This window comes from Phyllobates terribilis, unplaced genomic scaffold, assembly GCF_046119375.1.
Source record: "Phyllobates terribilis strain yellow unplaced genomic scaffold, ASM4611937v1 Scaffold_3__8_contigs__length_932513732, whole genome shotgun sequence".
In the NCBI taxonomy this organism is placed as follows: Eukaryota; Metazoa; Chordata; class Amphibia; order Anura; family Dendrobatidae; genus Phyllobates; species Phyllobates terribilis.
Window position 1 is genome coordinate 242,436,946 of NW_027362763.1, and position 23,017 is coordinate 242,459,962.

The window sequence follows — 23,017 nt, forward strand, 5'->3', positions numbered from 1 at the left end:
TTTAGTCCAGCGGTAAAGGGTCAGGCATTATTGTCAGTAGCAAGGCCGCCACGTATGTACGTGTATAACTCCATTGACTTCTAGAGCCAGCTCTCTCCAGTGGAGCAAGACAAGGCATCAGTTATATTATACAGACAAACATAGGGACACACCTCTTAATTCAGGATTTTCATTTTGTCACATTTATTCATTCAGTTACAGAGCCGGGTCGCCAAGTGCTGAGGTTCACAGAGCATAAAAGTTTGCAATGCTCTGCCTACACCTCCTCTTAAAGGTTGTGCAATACTGGACAATCCCTTCTTAATTACTGAAGTGCCCCACATAAAATAAAAAAATATATACTCATCTGCCGAACTGGCTCCATTCAAGTGATGTCAGCGTTGAGTCTCCAAGCAGTCACGTGACACATTGTTATGTCACATGAATGCTGCAGGGAATCAGCAACTGTTGATCGGCTGCAGTCTTTGAGTATTTTGCCATATTGGACCTGTCATGCTTCTGTGTTCGAACCCTTGAGCATGTGCTTTGTGGTCAGCTTCTCTGTCTGCCGAGCCACAGCAGATACACCTTTTCTCTGGTATCTGTTATCCTTGCTGCAGTCTTTTTAGGGTAACAGGTGTTTTCATTTACCCAACTGTTTGCCCTATCGCCTTTTGTGTGCAGCTTTATATACTTTCCCCCTGCGGGTGATAGTCTCATTTGGATGTCCAGCCATACTGCTGTAGTTTAAGCCAGTCAGTGAAAGACCAGCTAGGGTTTATCTCTCTGCTGTTTATGTTCTTTACCCTGCACCTATCTTCTGTTTCTTTTTAGGAAGTAGGCGGCATATTCTCTAACACTACGTACTTAATCCTTTATTTTGTATTTATTGGTTTGTTTTACTCACTCTGGGATCTCTTTCTATTTCAGCACACTTTCCCTTCAGTAGGTAAATTGCACTCTACTCTGCCCTCCGGTTCTTTAAGAGTAACGTGAAGCACTTGATGGCCTTTCAGGCAGCATAGATCCGAGTTGCCATCGTCTAGTCCTTGGTTGGGGCTATCTCAGCTCATGCAGGAACCACTAGGGACCGCAGGGTCAGGATCTCTAGTCTGTACAAGAACCGGCAGGGTCAGTTGCAGTTTTTAGTGTGTTACCTATTTTCCCGAGTGAGTTGCTACACTATCATAACACATCCAATCTGATGGAATAGTGAAGGCTGTAGTCGATCAGCAGCTGCTGATTATCTGCAGCTTTCACATGATATAATAATGCCATATGACTGCTGGGAGACAGTGCTAACTTCACTGGAATGGCGACGATCGAGGAGGTGAGTATGTATTTTTTAAATTTTTTGTGGGGCAATTTATCAATTAATAAGAGGTTGTCCAGTAATGTCACATTAACTACAGCACTGAAAAGGTGTGCTCAGAGCGTTGTGGCATGGGTTTCCATGGATGAGTAGCTGCATGCAAGTCTTACATCCCTGTCACTTGACTCTGGAACTGCAGATATGTGTTTTGTGGAGTGATTAATTATGCTTCCATACCTTAGGTAATCTTATGGATGAGTCAGGGTTTGGTGAATGCCAGGAGAACGTTACCTGCCTGACCACATTGTCAAGTGTAAAGTTTAGTAGAAGGATAATGCTATGAGGTTGCTTTTCAGGGGTTGGCCTAGACACCTTTGTTCAGGTGAAGTGAAATCTTAATGTTTCAGTATATTAAAACATTTTGAACAATTGTATGTTTCCAACTTTGTGGGAACTGTGTGGGTAGGGCCCTTTTTTGCTTAAGGATGACTGTGCCCCAGTGCACAAAGTAAGGTCCATAAAGACATGGTTGGGTGAGCTTTGTCTGAAAGAACTTAACTGGCCGATACAGGTCACTGACCCAACACTATAGGACACCTTTGGGATAAACTAAAATGGAGATTGAGAGCCAGGCCCTCTCATCCGCCATCAGTGTCTGCCCTCACAAATCATTTTTCACATGAAGGGGCAACAAAAAGACACACTCCAAAGTTTTGTAGGAAGCCTCCCCTAAAGAGTAGAAACTGTTATAACTGTAAAGGAAGGACCTACTATATATTAATGCCTATGGATGTAGAATGGGATGTTATGAAAGCTCCCGTAGGTGTAATGTGTAGGTGCCCAATACTTTTGTCCATCTGTGTATCTCAATATCAAGATGGGCATAAATGTACACAGCATGCCCACAGCGTTTTAGGTGCCATAAGTATCTTGATGTATGTAATTCAGTACAGCAGAAATACAGAGTAAATTTGCAAAGCAAAAATGATACGTTTCAGTATGTTCTATGTATCAAGACGCCTACAAAATATTCTATGAGACGTACACACTTCTGCAAGCGGTAAAACTGCGGTAAAATAGTATATGACTTATTGATGTGTTATTCATTAACAGTAGAGTAAATGAAGGTCTATGGAGATGATATCAAAAATTAAAAATGCTAATTGCTCAATTAATTTGTAGCCAGTAAAAGCCCAAATAATGTTTATGAAGCTCCTATTTATACATTAATTATAAGATTATTCCCACATCACCATGAATGGAAGCTCCACTAACACCAACCTGGATAACGCCTGTGCACGAGTCTAAGAATATGCAGCCCTTTGGTTCCTTAGAGATTTTTTCATCTTTGTAAAAATTCATAATGTAAGAGTTATCAGAAAGCTGAGTCAACTGGAAAAAACGTTTTTTGAAGGACTGAAAGAAAGAAAAAGAAATGTTTATGTAGTAGAAGAATTCTACTACAGACTGATATACTGATAGGGAATCTAGATTGTGAGCCCCAATGGGAACAGCGACGATAATGTATGTAAAGCGCTGCGGAATATGTTAGCGCTATATAAAAATAAAGATTATTGTTAGTATTATCTAGAGACAAACGAACAGACACATTCTACGTAATGATATACAACTATCCTCGAACTGAGGGGGCCGTCAGCTCTGCTTATACAAAGGCATAGTAATGCCGTCTACTTACCCGTACAGTAATGCTATTGTTCACAGTGCTATTAAAATTCCCTTTATACAGCCAGCCAGATTTGAAAACTCCTGACCCTCCTCCTCCACCGCCACCTCCTTTCGAAGAAGACAGGGACGTGGTATCCTGAATGAGATAAGAAAAATGTAGATTTTATTTCATGGAACCCAAGAACAATGCATATTTGCATATATCTATTTTATCACGAGCTGATGAGGTGCGCTCATTATTCAAACATCTGGAATAGGATGGTTCGTATTCAGTTATCTCTTTGGTTTACCTCATCCTTATCAGCTTCTTCATGGTCAATTTCGAAGGAATGTGAGGGAAGCTTTTCATTCTTAGATTCATTTCTGTGCAAAAAAAAAAAAAAAAAGAGGCAGAGAATATCACGATCATGTTATTTATTACCTAGGTAGAAAAAAGTTTTTAATCATTACATGTTTCCCATAGCACTCTATTTTTTATCTTTATTCTTTGGCTTGGCCTTAAGAGAAAGTTAAGGTGCCCAGTAGATTGAGAAGGACCTGTCACCATTTACAATTTATGTGTATTAGTAAATGATTGCATTTCCCATAAAAGGCATTTTTTCTTCCAATTCTACATTGTGCCATTTCTCTTATCCCTCGAAGTAATGTATGAATAAATGAATAGTGTTTCCCTTCTCCTTGTCAAGGTGTGTATACACTCTCAGCACTGAGTGGACAATATCAGAGTATACAACAGGGATGTCAAACTCAAACACACAGAGGGCCAAAATGAAAAACTTGGACAAAGTTCCAGGCCAACCAGTATACAGTATAATGGGCCCCACAAAGTCCTCAACACAGAATAATTGGCCTTATATAGTCCTCAATACAGTATAATGGGCTCCACATAGTCCTCCATACAGAATAATGGGCTCTCATAGTCCTCCATACAGAATAATGGGACCCACGTAGTCCTCCATACAGAATAATGGGCCCCATGTAGTCCTCCATACAGAATAATGCCCTCACATAGTCCTCCATACAGTATAATGGGCCCCACATAGTCCTCCACACAGAATAATGTCCCCACATAGTCCTTCATACAGTATAATGGGCCCCACATAGTCCTGCATACAGAATAATGGGCCCCACATAGTGGTTCATATAGAATAATGGGCCCCACATAGACCTCCATACAGAATAATGGGCCCCACATAGACCTACATACAGAATAATGGGCCTTACATAGTCCTCCATACAGAATAATGGCCCCACATAGGGGTGTTCGTTCTGGTGTCGAGGGCCAAATAAAACCTAGATAGGCTAGATTTGGCCCACGGGCCAGAGTTTGACACGTGTGGTATACAAGGACTAGAGTTGAGCACAAAGATTGCATCCAGTCCGCTCCTCCGTGGCAGCCGCCAAGGGTAGTGTCCACTTCTGCAGCCTTGATCCTGGGCTACTTTGGCGATTACTAAGCCTCGTGACGCAATGACATCGCGTGTGGCTTAGTAACTAGGCATGTCAGGATGTGCATTGTGCCATCATGACATTTAGTGGCCTAGTTAACACCATAAGCACCCAGGATGCCATGCCAAAGATTTTGGCTGCAGAATTGAAGACTAGGCTGGTTTGGCTTTAATGGAGGACCGGATAGGGCAGCATTGCTCAACTCTAAAGAGAAAAAAGAAGAAGGAGAGGAGCGCTCCTTGTGTGAATCAACCACAAAATAGTTTTGGTAAGTGAAAGCAATTACGCTCACCTATATCAATTGTGCAGGAAAGGCACAACTCTGTATGAATTCCCCGTAAGGCTGCTGCTTCGTCCGACAATGCCGAAAATGTTGATAAGAATAATGGGAAAAGCCACGGAACTTGTGAGCGCTGCCATTGAAGGGACTGTTCTAGGGAAGTTAGTTTAAAAAGTTTTATTCAAGTTTGCATTAAACTTTTTAAACTAACTTCCCTGGCAGCACTCACAAGTTCGGCGGCTTTTCCCTTTAATCCTATCAACTCTAAGGAAACATTTAAATCTAATATAACCCAGCTGTCAGTTTATTCATAATTGTCTTATAGGGATAACAGATGAACGTTACAATGTAGAATTATAGGAAATATGCTCCAGAATTATTATATTATGAAGAATACACAAAATGTATAAAATATCAGGAAAGCCGGCAGGTATTGTATCACAGATTGACCAGTGAATTTAATTATTCACACATGTACAGAGTTCAATGGATAATTGTGTTGGGTAACTGTTAAAGAGGACTTGTCATCAGGACAGAAGTGGGCAGTTTTTGCTCTTATTTTATTCCTGATGCCCCCAACTGTTCCGTTTTTTATTTATATTTTAATCCGCCATATGGTTCCAGAGATATGTGGCTTTTTATTAGTGCTAATTTTTATGGTCTTTACAAGAAGGCGTGGCTCAGAGAATTCTCTGTGGGTGTGTCTTAAGGCTGCTTTGCATTATTACTCTACGAGCCACGCCCTCTTGTAAAGAATATAAAAATTAGCACTAAACACAAAGGCCCTTATCTCTGGATCTGTATAGGATATTTAAATAAGATTAAAAGTGAAATACTCAGGGGTGCAAAAGGATTAAAATAAGAGTAAAAACAGGTCACTTTTGACCAGGTGACAAGTCCTCTTTACAGTAAATTAAACTGCTACGTATGATCACCGTTACATGCATATCTTAATTTTGCCATTAACTAACAGGAACACCAATACTTAGACAAGACCATCCAATAACATGCTAAGTATAGAGGAAACATGGAGCCCTCGATCTTGGGAGGCAGCGACCAAAATATTAATTATTAAATAATTATTAATATTAATTATTATCTAACTTGCAGTGCATTCTGCCCATGTCCCAGATAGAAATAACTGAACAATACTTGTGCAAAGCAGCAACGATTCTGCATATAGAGGACACAAAAATTACCCGAATATTTTATAATCAGCCCACCTAACCTAAAAATTTTGCAAGCAACGATATGACTGTGCCAGACTGCTGGAGGGCACTGTCTCTATGCCAAGATGAGACGGCGCTGATTTATGTGGCAGAATCGTGTCATGCATCTTATGAACGGAGCTAAAGCTCCTGCTATGCTGTTCAGCTTCATTATGTGCGGCTACGCTCTATAACATGTTCTACTTTTGCTGTATTGTTTAAAAAGCCTAATTTTATATCATATCAAAAACCGGAACAAGACAAGCGGATTGTTAGTATCTAAATCATCTGTCAGTGCTTTGTTAGCTGCTGCATTTTTTCTTTTTTTTTTAGGACACCCATTAAATCAAACTGGCGCCCATTCAATTAATTTGACATTTGCAGTCCTTCAAAACTGTTTTTTTTTTTCATTTAATAAAAAAAAATAAAAAAATAAAAAGCTAATCCATTTTGTTACAAAAATAGACTTGTAACTCTTAGGCGGTCAGAGCCTACAATTGTAATGCCAGTGCAACATCTCAATAATACCATGTACAGCCATTATGACTGCGGCACAGGTATATGTTCCAGGACTTACTGAAGGAGCTGACGGAGGTCTCCGGAGTATTGTTCATACTTGAAATTCACTACATGCCAGTGGGAGGTATAGTACCTGCAGGCCTAGGAGAATAAATATCATTAGTCCTAATAACATTCATGACATGAACCAAGATAACTAATGTCATTACACATTGTCAGCTCTGGGATTAGTGCTCCCACCGATGAGGAACTAGACGATAATCAGTCAAACTTCATCTTTCCAATACTATCACACAGGTGCTGACTCATAACCTCTATGGACTGTGCAGAATTGATGGGAAGTACCTATACCAGGGTACAACTGGACCTAAGCTTAGAAGAAACAAGCAGATTTTGTTTTTGCTGTTTTTATTAAATAATGATCATGGCTGCCCTGCAGTTTGGGAATAATGTTTGAGGGAATGATACCCCGCTAAATAAGAGTCCTGTCCCATGGAATAGACCATTGCTACAGAAGAGAAATCAGCCAGGGGTGACACTCAAGACATGTAGTACTCATGGTCAGAGTTGGGTTGGAAAAAGAACATTTCTATCTATGAATTAAATGAAACGTCTTTACTTTTTAGTTTACCACTTTGTTTTCATAAATGGTTTTCATTCATTTTCTTTTTAAGAAAAACTGGCAATGAAGGGTTAATCTCTCAAAAAAACCTAGACTAAATCTTTGATCATCAATTATTTTTTAGCAATCGTCCCAAAGGGAAAGCTGACAAAAAGTCAGTCACGTTATACTGAACTGATAGATTCAAATTAGGGTATTAAGGTGGCATAAAGGTGTTGTCCACCCCTACCTTTTTGATTTTTAAAAATAATCAAAGTACATTTATCTTACTGATGCCTTGCGGCTTCTCTTCCAGCACTGCCAGGGTCCCCCTCCAGTCTCAGTACTTTCTGTTTAGGTCAGACGGGCAATGACTGGCTACAGTGGTCACATGTAAGGCCAGGATAGGTTATACATAGCTGGTCTCAGTGCGTCCTGTTCAGTGGAGACCAATGTGTCACTGCTATTGATTGTCTACAGCAGTAACATCCAGAATAGGATGTACAGAGCAAGGACAGACATGTGCCTCCTGCTACGAGCATATACCCGTAAGGACCGAGGATGTCGAGGAACCCAAGAAGCGGTGGAAGAAGAGGAATCTGTAAGGTGTAAGGTGAGTATATGTTACGATACTGGCGTAGTACTGCTGAAAACCAGCATGAGCAGAACAGCAAGCAGTAGGAGAAGTTCTTGTAGTTAGCAAAAGGAGTTGTAGGAAACAATCCATAGATAGGTGTCACAGGTGTGTCAGAGGTGACAGACAGTTGGTTGCAGGAGATCTCTACGACTGGCATTACAGACATCTTCTTAGACGCTGTCTCTAGGACCCAGCGGCTGAGTCATTTAAAGCTAAGCACTTTTCCCCTGTTTGTCCTTCCTTGTTGTCTATAGTGTTTAGTGGAGATCGTAGTGCTCATCTCCTCCTTTCCCTAGCTTGAGCCAAACGCCAAGGAAAGACAGGGCGAGGTATGCGTGCGGCGATTGGTTAAGAGCCAATACAGGGACGTTAGGGGAGACAGGGTGACGCTAGATCAACCTAGGAGGTCTCCACTTTCCCCCTCTTTCCCTAGAGTCTGGGCTCCCTTTCCATCTTCCCTTTGTGTTGTACTAAGTCTTTCCCACACCTTGCGTGACAATAGGTGAGAACAATCTAGGTCAGAATGTTCATGAGCTTGGAGATTGGAAATTAGGCTAACAGCTAGACAATACTCAAGCAATGAGTGAGAGATCCATGCGGCTTTAAGTAGGCCCAAACAGGAAACAAGATGGATCCCACAGGTTCAGAATCAGCCATCTTAGTAAAAGGCAATTGCAGAACACAACAGCAGCCTCCAGTGGCAAGGAGTGGGATTGCAGCACGATTATTAAGGTGAACAATAGCAGCCACCAGGGCTGTGGAGTCGGAGTCGTGGAGTCGGTGTCCATTTTGGAGAAGTTGGAGTCAGTATAAAATGGACCGACTTCAACTCCTAAAATACGTAATAAATTGGATACAGTAGCTCAATGCAGTTTGTGGAAAATATTTTTTTCATAAGAATTTGGGAAAGTTATGAAATGTCCTATAAATGTCTGTCCTATTCCTGATCTAAGGGTCTGGACTTTTAGCTGAGATGAATCTGTGCTACAGTAAATTTATCACTTAAACATGAGCCATGTATGAGGGAGTCTGAGTCGGAATTGTGGAGCCGGAGTTGGAGTCGGTGTCATGGAAATTGAGGAGTCGGAGTTGGTGTCAGGGAAATTGAGGAGTCGGAGTTGGAGTCGGAGGTTTGGCTTACCGACTCCACAGCCCTGGTAGCCACTAGTGGTCAAACTGTAAAAGGACAACAGGAATTTTGACAGTATACTTTATTCTAATATTTTAGTGCATATTACTTTTTTTTATTCAGAGATAAACAACCCCTTTAAATTAACATCTCAAGTTAATAGGTAACAATTCAATCTTTTTGAATATCTCTAGAGTTCACAAGAAAACCAGGCTGGCCAACTAAAAATGCTATTTCTTTCAGGTCTGTATCCATGACTGTATCATAGTTTATGTAAATAAAGAAACTTCTGTACTACAGAACCTAAGAGCAATGCACGGCTTAATTCAACGCACCCAGACAACAATCCTTTAAATCATTCACAGAGTTTGATCTAAAACATTTCCTGCCCATTGCACATTAGATCTAAGACCGAGGACTCCCTCAGCGAGGTTTGTGTGCCATCCATTACCTGGACAGAAAATATGCCACATGTCCATGGATTCTTTCAGAAACACAAGGCCGAAACTTGTTTAAGAAATGCAAGGGATCAAAAAGAGGAGTCATAAAGGTGGAAGGCGTCACTGCGACCCTGGCTAAAAGTGCGGTGTTAAAGAGGGGGAGCCTTAGTGATAGGGTGGTTATACTGAGGGAATATGAATTATATGAAAATGATACATGGCCTTTTATAGTGGACAAAAGTTTAGAGGTTTGGACGGGAAGGATAAGGGGCCAGGTGTAGGGTCAGGTGGACTTACTGTAGATGTGTATAAAAAGGGCAGGCAAGTAAGATGAAATAGCTTTTTTTGTTTTTATCATCTTATCTGTAGGGCAAGAAGAGGAAAATGTGTGTGTGACGCGGTTTGTATTGTTTGTTTTTGTAAGGTAGAACTCGTGACTAGTGTTGAGCATTCCGATACTGTAATATCGGGTATCGGCCGATATTCGCGGTATCGGAATTCCGATACTTAATTCCGATACTTTTACAATATCGGATACCGGAATCGGAAGTTCCCATAATGCCTGCGCTCTGCAGTGTCTGTGAAGGATGACAAGTTGGATGGCAGCGCGATCCAGCCTGTCATCAGAATGCCATCCCAGCGGGGGAGAATTCTCCTGATTGTTTAAAAGCCGGCGGCTTTTAAACAATCACACAGCCCCATACTGCTTCCCCGCAGCCTACCACCCCGATCCTCCGCTCCCCTCGCCACCTCCAATCCCAATCGTAAATTAGGACCGGGCGGGGAGCGCAGCACCAAGGAGCGAAGGACCCGGGCGGGGAAGCCGGCAGTGAAAAGACTTCACCGCCGGCTTTCCCGTTCTGTGCTGCGCTTTCCCGCCAGTTATTTCAAATGAACAGCTGAGGTATCAGGTGATGCCGATCAGCTGTTCATTTGAAGTCGCCGCGGTGCCCTCAGAGGGTTCATGTGAGTTCATGCTTGACTGCATGAACTCACATGAACTTTCCCACGGCCGCACAGGTCAGCCTCACCTCCCAGACCCGTCATGATTAGTGTGTGTGCGGGGTGTGTGTGCGATGTTTGTGCGGGTGTGTGCGGTGTCTGTGCGATGTGTGCAGGGTGTGTGTGCGGGGTGTCTGTGCGATGTTTGTGCGGGTGTGCGCGGTGTCTGTGCGTGCAGGCAGACATAGGCCGATGTGACACTACTACTCCCATCGGCCTATGTCTGTCCCCCGTCCACTCCTGCCAGCAGGATCAGCTCGATGGGAGCAGTAGTTCCCATCAGCCTGATCCTGCTATTTAAATTGCCCTACTGTGTCCCCAATAAATGTTAGATACATGTCATTGGTGGCCAGTGGTTACCTAAAAGAAATTAGTTCATACATTACCTGTCCCCGCCGATCGCCACCTAAAATAAAGTAAAAAATAAAAAACTACACCTATACTCACCTAGACACCTAATTCCCCGAAGCCATCGATCTCCTGTAATAAAATATAAAATAATAAACCACAACCTTATCCTTACCCCTCCGTAGTAGTCCACGAGTGTCCCACGAAGATCTCCAGTTCAGAGCAGCCACATAGAATGTGACCGCTCTGAACCGCTGCCGCCGCTAGAATGACGGGGCCGTAAAGGTTCACCGGAGTTCAGGCAGCGCTGCTCCGGTTAGCTCCTTTACGGCCCTGCTGTATCGTGAGAAATTCCCACGGTACAGCAGTGCCGAAAAGGAGGTCTCCGGAGCTGCGCTGCCTGAATGCACTCCGGTGACCTCAGTCAGTGGCTCCCGCTGCCGGGAGCGGACGTGTTCCCGGCAGCGTGAGCTTACAGCAGCCATGACAGCTGTCACCATCTCCAGATGTGACAGCTGTGCATGGGAGATCAGCGCAGGAACGTGGACAGGTAACTATTATTTTTAGTAAACTAAGAATTAAATAAAATTGTGTGTTTTATTTCAAATAAATTATTTTTTTCTGGGTGTAGTGTGTGTTTTTTCTTTTTAACACTTTGTAGGTTAGTAATGGGGGTGTCTTATAGACGCCCATCATTACTAACCTGGGCTTCATGGCAGCTGGCGCTGACATGAACCCCACCACTATTACCCCCTGCCACCGCACCAGGGCAGCGTGGAAGAGCGATGCTAAGTGCCAGAATTGGCGCATCCTATGGATGCGCCATTTCTGGGGCGGCTGACGGCTGGTGTTTCTAGCCTGGGAGGGGGCCAATAATCATGGCACCCTTCCTGGGCTATTAATATCAGCCCCCAGCTGTCTGCTGTCTGCCTAGCCTTTGCTAGCTATTAAAATAGGGGGGACCCCACGTCATTTTTTTTGGGGGGGTCCCCCATTTTAATAGCTAGTAAAGGCTAGGTATTCAGCTGGGGGCTGATATTAGTAGCCTGGGAAGCTCCGTGGGTTTTACCCCCTTCCCAGGCTTCAAACATCTGCCCCAGCCGTCTGCTTAACCTCCGCTAGAGACTAAAATTATGGGGGATCCCACGCCATTTTTTTTTTAAATAAATCCTTTATTTTAACACTAAATGACATTTGAGGAGTTAATAAAGATGCAGTCCCTAAATTATTATTTATTTTTTAATTAATTTTTCCCAAAACTTTTGACGTGGGCTTCGCCATATTTTTGTATGCCAGCCAGGTACAGCATCCAGCTTCTATGAACGCGCCATTTTCCGGGGCGGCTGCAGACTGCAATTTTCAGCGGGGGGGCAGAAAGCTTGGGCCTCCCTGCGCTGCAGATTCCATCCCCCAGCTGTCTAGTTGTACCTGGCTGGACACAAAAATAGGGAGAAGCTCCACGTTTTGTTTTTTTTAATTATTTCATGAAATTCATGGAATAATTAAGAAAAAAAGGGCTTCCCTATATTGTTGTGTCCAACCAGGTACAAATAGGCAGCTGGTGGTTGGGGGCAGCCCGTTCCTGCCTGCTGTACCTGGCTGGACACAAATATAGTGCAAAGCCCCACGTCAATTTTTTTTTAATTATTTCAGGAAATTCATGAAATAATTAAAAAAAAATTATGTGGGGCTTCGCCCTATATTTGTGTCCAGTCAGGTACAGCAGGCAGGAACGGGCTGCCCCCAACCACCAGCTGCCTATTTGTACCTAGCCGGACACAACAATATAGGGAAGCCCTTTTTTTCTTAATTATTCCATGAATTTCATGAAATAATTTAAAAAAAAAATGCGTGGGGCTTCGCCCTATTTTTGTGCCCAGCCAGATACAACTAGGCAGCTGGGGGCTGGAATCCGCAGCGCAGGGAGACCCAAGCTTTCTGGGCCACCCCCGCTGCAAATTGCAGTCCGCAGCCGCCCCAGAAAATGGCGCGTTCATAGAAGCGCCATCTTCTGGCGCTGTACCCAACTCATCCAGGGCCCTGGTGCGGTGGCTCACTGGGTAATAAAGGGGTTAAGGCCAGCTTGGCATTATCAGCTGGCCCTAAGCCCGAAATTCATGGGGTCACGCCAATATTAGACATGACCACCATGAATTTCTAGTAAAGTATTTAAAAAAACACAACACCCAGAATAAAGTCCTTTAATTGAAATAAACACACAATTCTTTATTGTTCTAAATTAAACCATACTTACCATCACGCCCATTCCAGCTGTAGCCAACAATCTCCTGCAATAAGAGTAAAATAATAAAGCAACCTCATCCTTACCTTTCCATGGCTCCCACGACAGCTTCAGCTCTGCTACATCGAGATGACAGGCTGGACCGCAGCAGAACGCTGCCATCCATCCTGTCATCCCGCAGACACTGAGAAGCGCAGGCATACTTCCACTCCTCAGTGTCTGGCTGTGACGGCATCCAGATGAGCCGAGGTCATGTCCAATGAACTCAGCTCACCTCATGTACGTCACTGACAGCGTGGGAAAATTCTCCTGCACTCAGCACTTCAGCGTGAGAATTTTCCCACGCTGTCAGTGACGTGCATGAGGTGAGCTGAGTTCATTGGACATGACCTCACCTCATGTATGTCACTGACAGCGTGGGAGAATTCTCACGCTGAAGCGCTGAGTGCAGGAGAATTTTCCCACGCTGTCAGTGACGTGCATGAGGTGAGCTGAGTTCATTGGACATGAACTCGGCTCATCTGGATGACGTCACAGAGAGACACTGAGGAGCGCAAGCATGCCTGCGCTTCTCAGTGTCTGCGGGATGACAGGCTGGATGGCAGCGTTCTGCTGCGGTCCAGCCTGTCATCTCGATGTAGCAGAGCTGGAGCTGTCCTGGGAACCATTGAAAGGTAAGGATGATGTTGCTTTATTATTTTTCTTTTATTGCAGGAGATCGTTGGCTTCAGCTGGAATGGGCGTGATGGTAAGTATGGTTTAATTTAGAACAATAAAGAATTGTGTGTTTATTTCAATTAAAGGACTTTATTCTGGGTGTTTGTGTTTTTCTTTAACTTTGACTATGGGGTTATTAATGGGGGTGTCTTATAGACGCCTCTCCATTACTAACCTGGGCTTGATGTCATCTGGCATTATAAGCTGACATCAACCCCAGCCCTATTACCCCACTGCCACCGCTACAGGGCAGTGGGAAGAGCGAGGCTAAGTGCCAGAATTGGCGCATCCTATGGATGCGCCATTTCTGGGGCGGCTGACGGCTGGTGTTTCTAGCCTGGGAGGGGGCCAATATTCATGGCACCCTTCCTGGGCTATTAATATTAGCCCCCAGCTGTCTGCCTAGCCTGTGCTAGCTATTAAATTAGGGGGGACCCCACGTTATTTTTTTTGGGGGGTTCCCCCATTTTAATAGCTAGTAAAGGCTAGGTATTCAGCTGGGGGCTGATATTAGTAGCCTGGGAAGCTCCGTGGGTATTACCCCCTTCCCAGGCTTCAAACATTTGCCCCAGCTGTCTGCTTAACCTCCGCTAGAGCCTAAAATTAAGGGGAACCCCACGCCATTTTTTTTTTAAATAAATCCTTTATTTTAACACTAAATGACAAGTACAGTAATCAACACTATTACTGTACTTCATATATATGTGACTGACATGTTTCTATCTATCTAATCTATGTGTGAAGCTCTATTCTGTCTGTTATAAATTGTCGAGTACAGATGCTGAATTGCCGGCCGGCTTTTTTAAAGAGACGGTGCATGAAAACACTATTATTTTTTTAAATAAATCCTTTACACTAAATGACAAGTACAGTAAGCAACTCTGTCACAGTACTTCATATATATGTGACTGACATGTTTCTATCTATCTAATCTATGTGTGAAGCTCTATTCTGTCTGTTATAAATTGTCGGGTACAGATGCTGAATTGCCGGCCGGCTTTCTTAAAGAGACGGTGCACGAAAACACTAATATTTTTTAAAATAAATCCTTTACACTAAATGACAAGTACAGTAAGCAACACTGTCACAGTACTTCATATATATGTGACTGACATGGTTCTATCTACCTAATCTATGTGTGAAGCTCTATTCTTTCTGTTGTAAATTGTCGGGTACCGGTGAATGCCGCTGCTGAATTGCCGGCTTTTCATGTCATTCTACATTATTCTTAGTTGTTTTACTTCATGTAGAATTAACCTACAAGGAAAGAAAGGGTTTATTTTCATTCCGATATTTGTGTCCCATTGACTTGCATTGGTTTCCGGTATCGGAATCGGCGATATCCGATACTTTTTGGGTATCGGCCCGATCCAATCCGATACGATATTTCCTGATATCGGAAGGTATCGCTCAACACTACTCGTGACTAATGTTGAGCATTCCGATACTGAAATATCAGGTATCGACCGATATTCGCGGTATCGGAGTTCCGATACTTTTAGAATACCGGAATCGGAAGTTCCCATAATGCAATGAGTCAGTTTGATTTTATTCAGCCAATGAGGATCCTAAGAAGTGTGGGCACATCCTGTTAGGCATGTTAGGCATGTTAACTAATGGCATGGCTGTGATTGGCTGCTGAAATGATGTCATGATGCACTATAAAAGCCGCCGACGCCATTTTGGGTTCACTCTGCTGTGAATTCAGTTAGGGATAGGACGCTGCTGTTCTGAGGGAAAGTTTTAGCTACCGATTTGCTTTATTGTGCTTTACCCAAGCTACTTTATAAAGCTTTCTTTTGCCTTGCAGCGCTAGTGCACAGTTCTCTGTGCTGTTCACCGCTGTCTGCGAGGTCTCTATGTGTGAGTGCAGCTCACCCTGTAGTGTGTGCTGCAGCCACATCCGGTTGTAGTGCGCTCAGTGTGCGTCACTGCCTCATACATTGTGCTTTTTTGCATTAGTGCTGCTCATTTTTCCTGATTTCTCCTATTTGTGTGGTTCCATCCGTATCCAGATAGATTGCTTCCAAACACACTATATAGGAGTAGATAGAGAAGCTTTCTTTTGCCTTGCAGCGCAAGTGCACAGTTCTCTGCACTGTTCACAGCTGTCTGCGAGGTCTCTGTGTGTGAGTGCAGCTCACGCTGTAGTGTGTTCTGCAGCCAAGTCCGGTTGTAGTCCGCTCAGCGTGCGTCACTGCCTCATACATTGTCCTTTTTTGCATTAGTGCTGCTCATTTTTCCTGATTTCTCCTATTAGTGTGGTTCCATCCGTATCCAGCTAGATTGCTTCCAAACACACTAGGAGTAGATAGAGGAGCCTTTCTGCAGCCTTGTGCCCTGCAGCCCCAGCCAGATTAGTATTAGCCTATTTTTTGTAGCCTCATCTATTGCATTGTAGGTTACCTTCCTGCATTGTAATAGCTTCAAAAAGTTTGTGATACTATCGGTTTTACATCTTTGGGCACATCCAGTGTCTTTTTGTGAAAAAAAAAAAAAGTAAATAAAGTTCACCAAACACTCCACTTTACAGTTGTGTAGGCCACATTAGCTCATATTAAAGTCTAGTCCACACTTTATAAAATTAGTGTTTCTTATACCTGTTAGCAGCTGTTCAGGAATAAGCACACTAAGCCCTTAGTACTTTTCTGCCTATCTTTATCAGTCTACCAAGATGAAGAAGGAAGGGAGTAAGGCATGTGGTCGTGGGCGTGGAGTTTCTGCAGGAAGAGGACGTGGGGATTCTGTGCCTGCAGAGAGAGGACGTGGGGATTCTGTGCCTGCTGCGGGCACCAGTGACTCAGCATCCCCCAGTTTTACCAGGGAACAGTCCTTTATGCGCAGCTTTGTAGAAGCTCGCCATACCCCACTGTTGCGGGAGGACCAAATTGAAGCCGTTGTCGGATGGATGGCAGCTAACGCATAGACTTCAATTAGTTCCAGATCCTCTCAGGTCTTGAGCACTGAAGAGCACCCATCTGTCTCTTCACCACCTGCCAAATTGCCCAGGCAGTCAGAGAGCCCTGGACAGGAGCCATCTCTACTTCTGTTCTCTGAATCTCTTGGCTTAGAAAGAGGGGGCCAGCCAAGCAGAATTCTAGAATTTGAAGAAGAGGTAGTATGCAGTGATGCGCAACTGCTTAGTCTCTCTGAATCTGAAGAGGCGGGTGGGCCAGTGCCTATGGTCAGCACACCTCAGTACGCATCTGATGTGGAGACTCAGGTGCCACTTTCTGGTGCGTACTGTGCTCTTGAGACTACCCAGGAGAAGCAGTTGTTTGAAGAGGGTGGTGTAGATGATGAGGTCCTTGACCCATCATGGCGTGAGGTACAGGAAGGCGGTGGGAGGAAGAGATTCCCCGAACGGCCCAAAAAGGAGGGAGAGGGAGGGGGCAGACTTGGTTGCCTGTAGCCTCCACTTCGGCACCCATTAGGAGCATGCCTCTTCCAAAACCCAAAACGGGCGCTCCCAAGACTTGCAGTGCCTGGTCCTTTATTGACACAGTTGCAGATGACATTTGCTTTGTCAAATGCAAGCTGTGTAATCAGAAAGCGAAAAGAGGGAAAAGTGTCAGCAACCTCAATACCACAAATATGTGGAAACATGTGCGGACCAAGCACGTGGTGGAGTTACAAAGACACACTGAAGACCTAGGCCAACCTACAGCGCCACCTACCACCTCTTCAGCTCGTGTTGTAGCCTCTTCCTCCAGCTCACACACAGCTGGTTCGGCTTCCTCACAGGGTCGCCATGGAAGAACCTCTGGCACTGTTGTACAGAGACACAGTGTCATTCCACCCACAGCACCACGTTCCCTGTCATCCTCACACTCCCAGGCCAGTCTACAGCCATCGTCAGCACAAGCATGGGAGAAAAGGTGCCCATACTCGGCAAACCACCCCCGAGCACAGGCTCTGAATGCTGGCATTGCAAAACTACTGGCCCTTGAAATGCTATCATTCAGGCTGGTGGAGACTGACACCTTCCGTAAATTGATGGCATTGGCAGTCCCATAATACAAAGCGCCCAGCTGCTTTTATTTCAGCAGGCAAGCCGTCCCTGCCCTGCAACAGCATGTGGAGGGAAAAATTAAACATGCGCTACAAAACGCCATTAGTAGCAAGGTCCACCTGACCACCGATGCGTGGACCAGTAAGCATGGACAGGGACGATACCTTTCCCTCACTGCCCATTGGGTAAATGTTGTGGAGCCGGGTACAGATCTTGAGAGTGGCGCTGTACGTGTTCTGCCAACTCCAAAGATTGCAGGAATCCAGTCTGTACACAATGACTCCTCTTCATACTCCAGTTCCTCTGAATCAGCGCTGCAGGAGTTGTCACGGTCTACCTCCTCATCGACCCGTGAATGGTTACCTGTTACGACCGATATGAGCACAGCCGTGGCCAAAAGTCAACAGGCCGTATTGAAATTAATTTGGGGAATCGAACCCACACAGTGCAGGAGCTCTGGAATGCCAGCGACGTGTGGTTTGTGCCAGCGAATCTCCAGCCAGGCATGGTAGTGTGTGACAATGGCCGAAATCTGGTGGCAGCTCTGGGCCTAGGCAACCTCACTCACATCCCAAGTCTGGCTCATGTGCTCAACTTGGTCGTGCAGAGTTTTTTGAGGGACTATCCGGATCTTGATGCACTGCTGCACAAGGTCCGCATAGAGTGCGCTCACTTGCGGCGTTCCAGCATCGCAAGATCGCACATTGCAGCGCCGATTACGCCTTCCGGAACATCGCATCATATGTGACCTACCCACCAGGTGGAATTCAACGTTACATATGTTGGAGAGGTTGTGTGAGCAGCAGGCAGCAGTAATGGAGTACCAGCTGCAGCAGGCGCAAACAAGACGCACTGCGCGCCGTTCACACTTCACCACCACTGAGTGGGCCTCTATGAAGGACATCTGCCACGTTTTGCGTGCCTTCAATTATTCCAAGCGGATTGCGAGTGCAGATGATGCACTAGTCAGCCTGACTATCCCCCTTATCTGCCTGCTTGGAAAAACACTGCAAGCACTAAGGGAGGAGGTTTTGGAAGAGGTGGAGAATGAGGAGTCACAAATGCCATCTGCTTCTGTACAGTCTGCGCAACATGGTTTCTCACAAAGGCCTAGGCAGAGGACACTTTGTGAGGATGAGGAGGAGTCAATGGAGGAGGAAGACATCTGTCCAGAGGAGGGAGGAGGTACACAATGCTCTAGTAGTCAGTATCTAGAGCGAGGGTGGGGTGATGCAGAGCAGGCAGAGATCACGCCTCAAGCAGGGGACAGCTTTTCTTGGCCAGTTGGCAGTCTGCAGCACATGGTTGATTTCATGCTGCAGTGCCTGAGAAACTCCCGCCGCATCGCCCACATTCTCAACACGGCTGATTGGGTGTCCACCCTCCTAGATCCTCGCTACCGGGACAACTTACAAAGCCTCATAACACCGCTGAACCGGGAGCATAAAATGCGGGAGTACCAAGACACACTGGTGCATTCCATCATGAACTCCATTCCACCCGAGAGCAGTGCTGCTAGTGCTTTACAAAGCAGCTCAGTGCGTTGAGGCAGTGGAGGAAGCTCTGCACAAAGAGGGAGCAGACGCAGCGCCTCAGCACAAGGCAAGACCAATATGGCCCAAATGTGGCAAAGTTTTGTGTCCCCGCCACAAATGTCTACACCATCACAGACGGCTCCAGTCAGCAGGAGGCAACGTTTCCGTCAGGTGGTGACAGACTACATGTCTTGCCCTGTCAGTGTACTCCCAGACGGCTCTTCCCCCTTCAAGTTTTGGGTCTCTAAGCTGGATACATGGCCAGAGCTTAGCCAGTATGCATTGGAGGTGCTGGCTTGCCCTGCTGCTAGTGTATTATCGGAACGCGTCTTTAGTGCCGCAGGTGGTGTACTAACAGACCGTCGCATCCGATTATCCTCCGATAACGTTGACCGGCTTATTTTTCTGAAAATGAACAAGGCCTGGATCTCGCAAGAATTTGCCAGTCCTCTTCCAGATTAAATAATTGGTTGGCAACAGTATCCAGGTCTCCTGTTGTGTTCATGTTTCTACCACCTGAACTGTAATCCCTGGGCTCCAACACCGCCAGTTGCTGTTCAGAAGTGCCGTCTGCACAGTCAACACTTGCTCCAGTGTTATTGGGGTTCAGTAACGTCAGCTGATCCCCTGCTGTGAGCCCGGCAATTTCTCCTGCTCTGTCCACATTCACACTACTACTACTGATTTTAAACTTGCTCGAATTAGGCCTCTGGCTCCACTCTGTTTTTAGTATTTACCCTGGGTTCCAGCACCGCCAGCTGTTTCCCAGCAGTGTCTTTGGCACGGGTACTCCCTCCTGCCCAGCCTGGATCCAGCACGCCAGCTGTTTCCGAGTAGTGTCAACGTCACTTTGCCTCCAATAGGTTGTCCTGTCGTGTTGCGGTCAGGTTAGCCGACTCTATGGTGCCTGCAGTTTAGGTGACTCCTATGTGGGCTGCGGGATCTGGCAATGAAGGCTGGTTCCATAGTGCCAATAGGAGAAGCACCCCCTGTAGGACTGTGGGTTTCGGTAACTCCGGCTGGCTCGCGGCCTTGCAACTTTTTTTTTCATGTGTACCTTCTGCTACCCATCCGGGTTCCAGTACCGTCAGCTGGTTCTCGGCATTGCCTTTGGCTTAGGTGCCTCCTTCTCGGTATCCGAGTTCCACCAACGTCTGCTGGTCCTTAGTAGTGCTTTCTGGCACAGGTACCTCCTGCTTAGTAACCGGGTTCCAGTACCATCAGCTGGTCCTCGGTAGTTCCATTGGCTCTTGTACCTTCTGCTACCCATCCGGGTTCCAGTACCGTCAGCTGGTTCTCGGCAGTGCCTTTGGCTTAGGTGCCTCCTTCTCGGTATCCGAGTTCTACCAATGTCTGCTGGTCCTTGGTAGTGCTTTCTGGCACAGGTACCTCCTGCTTAGCAACCGGGTTCCAGTACCATCAGCTGGTCCTCGGTAGTTCCATTGGCTCTTGTACCTTTGCTACCCATCCGGGTTCCAGTACCGTCAGCTGGTTCTCAGCAGTGTCTTTGGCACGGGTACTCCCTCCTGCCCAGCCTGGTTCCAGCACGCCAGCTGTTTCCGGGTAGTGTCAACGTCACTTTGCCTCCAATATGTTGTGCTGTCGTGTTGCGGTCGGGTTAGCCGACTCTATGGTGCCTGCAGTTTAGGTGACTCCTATGTGGGCTGCAGGATCTGGCAATGAAGGCTGGTTCCATAGTGCCAATAGGACAAGCACCCCCTGTAGGACGGTGGGTTTCGGTAACTCCGGCCGGCTCGCGGCCTTGCAACTTTTTTTTTCATGTGTACCTTCTGCTACACATCCGGGTTCCAGTACAGTCAGCTGGTTCTCGGCAGTGCCTTTGGCTTAGGTGCCTCCTTCTCGGTATCCGAGTTCCACCAACGTCTGCTGGTCCTTGGTAGTGCTTTCTGGCACAGGTACCTCCTGCTTAGTAACCGGGTTCCAGTTCCATCAGCTGGTCCTCGGTAGTTCCATTGGCTCTTGTACCTTCTGCTACCCATCCGGGTTCCAGTACCGTCAGCTGGTTCTCGGCAGTTCCTCAGCCTTCTTGTACCTTCTGTTACATTTCCAAGTTCAAGCTTTTTGAAATGGTTTTTGGTAATCACTCTGGATCTCCCTCACGACGACCCTGAAGACAACGACCCTGAAGACCACCCCGAAGAAGACGAGGATCCCGAAGACGACGACCCTGAAGACCACCCCGAAGAAGACGAGGACCCTGAAGACGACGACCCTGAAGACGACGACCCTGAAGACCACCCTGAAGAAGACGGACCCCGAAGACGACGACCCTGAAGACCGCCCCGAAGAAGACGAGGACCCCGAAGACGACGACCCTGAAGACCACCCCGAAGAAGACGACGACCCCGAAGACGACGAACCTGAAGATCACCCCAAAGAAGACCAAGAAGATGACTCTGAAGAAGATGACCAAGAGGACAAAGAACAAGAAGACAACCACCAAGATACAGAAGAACAAGAGACAGAAGACCAAGAAGCAGAAGAACAAGAAGCTGCAGAACAAAAAGCAGAAGAACATTAAGCATAAGACTAAAAATCAGAGCAAAAGATATTATCTAAATTATAAGCAGAAGAAGACTAAGCAGTGTATGGGGGTGAGTCCGTTCCTCCTTGTGGTGCCCCTGGAAAATACCTGCTGCTGCAGGCCAAACTGAACGCGGACAAATCCTGTTGTAAATCTTTTGTGACAGGCAGAAAGGAAGGTGTAATCTTCAAACTTTTATAGATAACAACTACAGGAATGCCTGTCACAAATAAGAATATGATGAAGAAGAAGAATATGAAGAAGATTTAGAAGTAGAATATGAAGAAGAATAATAGTTGAATAAGAAGAATATGAAGAATGTAAAAAAAAGAATAATAGGAAGAAGGTGAAGAAGAAGAAGATGAATAAGGTGAAGAAGAAGTTGATGAAAAAGATGCTGCTGCTGAGGATGATGAAGGAGAAAGTGTGGGAGAAGTGAAAAAGAAGGTGAAGAGCATGGAAGCAGTGAAACATAAATATCTGACCAAATATAAAAAAGCTTAACATAGTCAATATCTTTGTAACTCCAAACGTCTTAAAAAAAATATTAATTCCTGCTATTCCATTTGATTGGGCTAAACCTCTATGCCTTTAATGTCTCCTCCACCTCCCCCAATACCTTCTACATTATTCTTAATTGTTTTTCTTCATGTAGAATTAACCTACAAGGAAAGAAAGGGTTTATTTTCATTCCGATATTTGTGTCCCATTGACTTGCATTGGTTTCCGGTATCGGAATCGGCGATATCCGATATTTTTTGGGTATCGTACCGATCCAATCCGATCCGACATTTCCCGATATCGGAAGGTATTGCTCAACACTACTCGTGACCCATCACCAAGGTCCATGGTAATGTTAGGGATCTGACGACAGTTTGGGCATTGTCATCTGTCAGGGCAACTGGCAGCCGGGAGCGTGCACCTGTGTCATTGATCCTCAGAGACAACCTATATGAAGGTGTGGACTGGTGATAATGTAAGTGGTAGTGGTGGGCAGCTGGGTGAAGGCTTGGTCTGGTCAACGAGGGGGTGACGTGTCGTGATTTGTGTCTCCCTGATACTAGGTCTGATATCTTCTAATAAATTGTTGGTATAAGCCATACAAGCAAAATTTTGGCCAAAAATGTTGGATGTTGTTTTTGGAGGGAAACAGTTGGATAGCAGGTCCACCTTTTAAAGAGATTGTCTATCTTTGGTGAGAATTTTTTTTATGCATGTATTAGGGCTAAATCTTATTGATGGGATGTGTTTTAGACACTCTGCTCTTTCCACCTTGCTGAAAAGGGGGTACTTTATCGGAAAAGGTGCATTGCCTAACATACAATGCAACAAAAAATGCGCTAGAATTGTGGCGCACATTCCTGGCTCAAAATAAA

General features: G+C 45.4%; 1 protein-coding gene across 6 annotated transcripts in view; it reads right to left on the minus strand.

The window, feature by feature from the left end:
• The window catches only part of DOCK10 (dedicator of cytokinesis 10), a 401,433-nt gene that overhangs the window by 172,948 nt on the left and 205,468 nt on the right, over positions 1-23,017 (minus strand). For all 6 annotated transcript variants that reach the window (XM_073674692.1, XM_073674690.1, XM_073674693.1 and 3 more), the window contains exons 4-7: positions 6,492-6,574; positions 3,268-3,340; positions 2,988-3,113; positions 2,573-2,707 (exon numbers count right to left, since the gene is read on the minus strand). In XM_073674692.1, the coding sequence (XP_073530793.1) occupies positions 2,573-2,707; positions 2,988-3,113; positions 3,268-3,340; positions 6,492-6,574 (417 nt within the window). The remainder of the gene's footprint in view (positions 1-2,572; positions 2,708-2,987; positions 3,114-3,267; positions 3,341-6,491; positions 6,575-23,017) is intronic.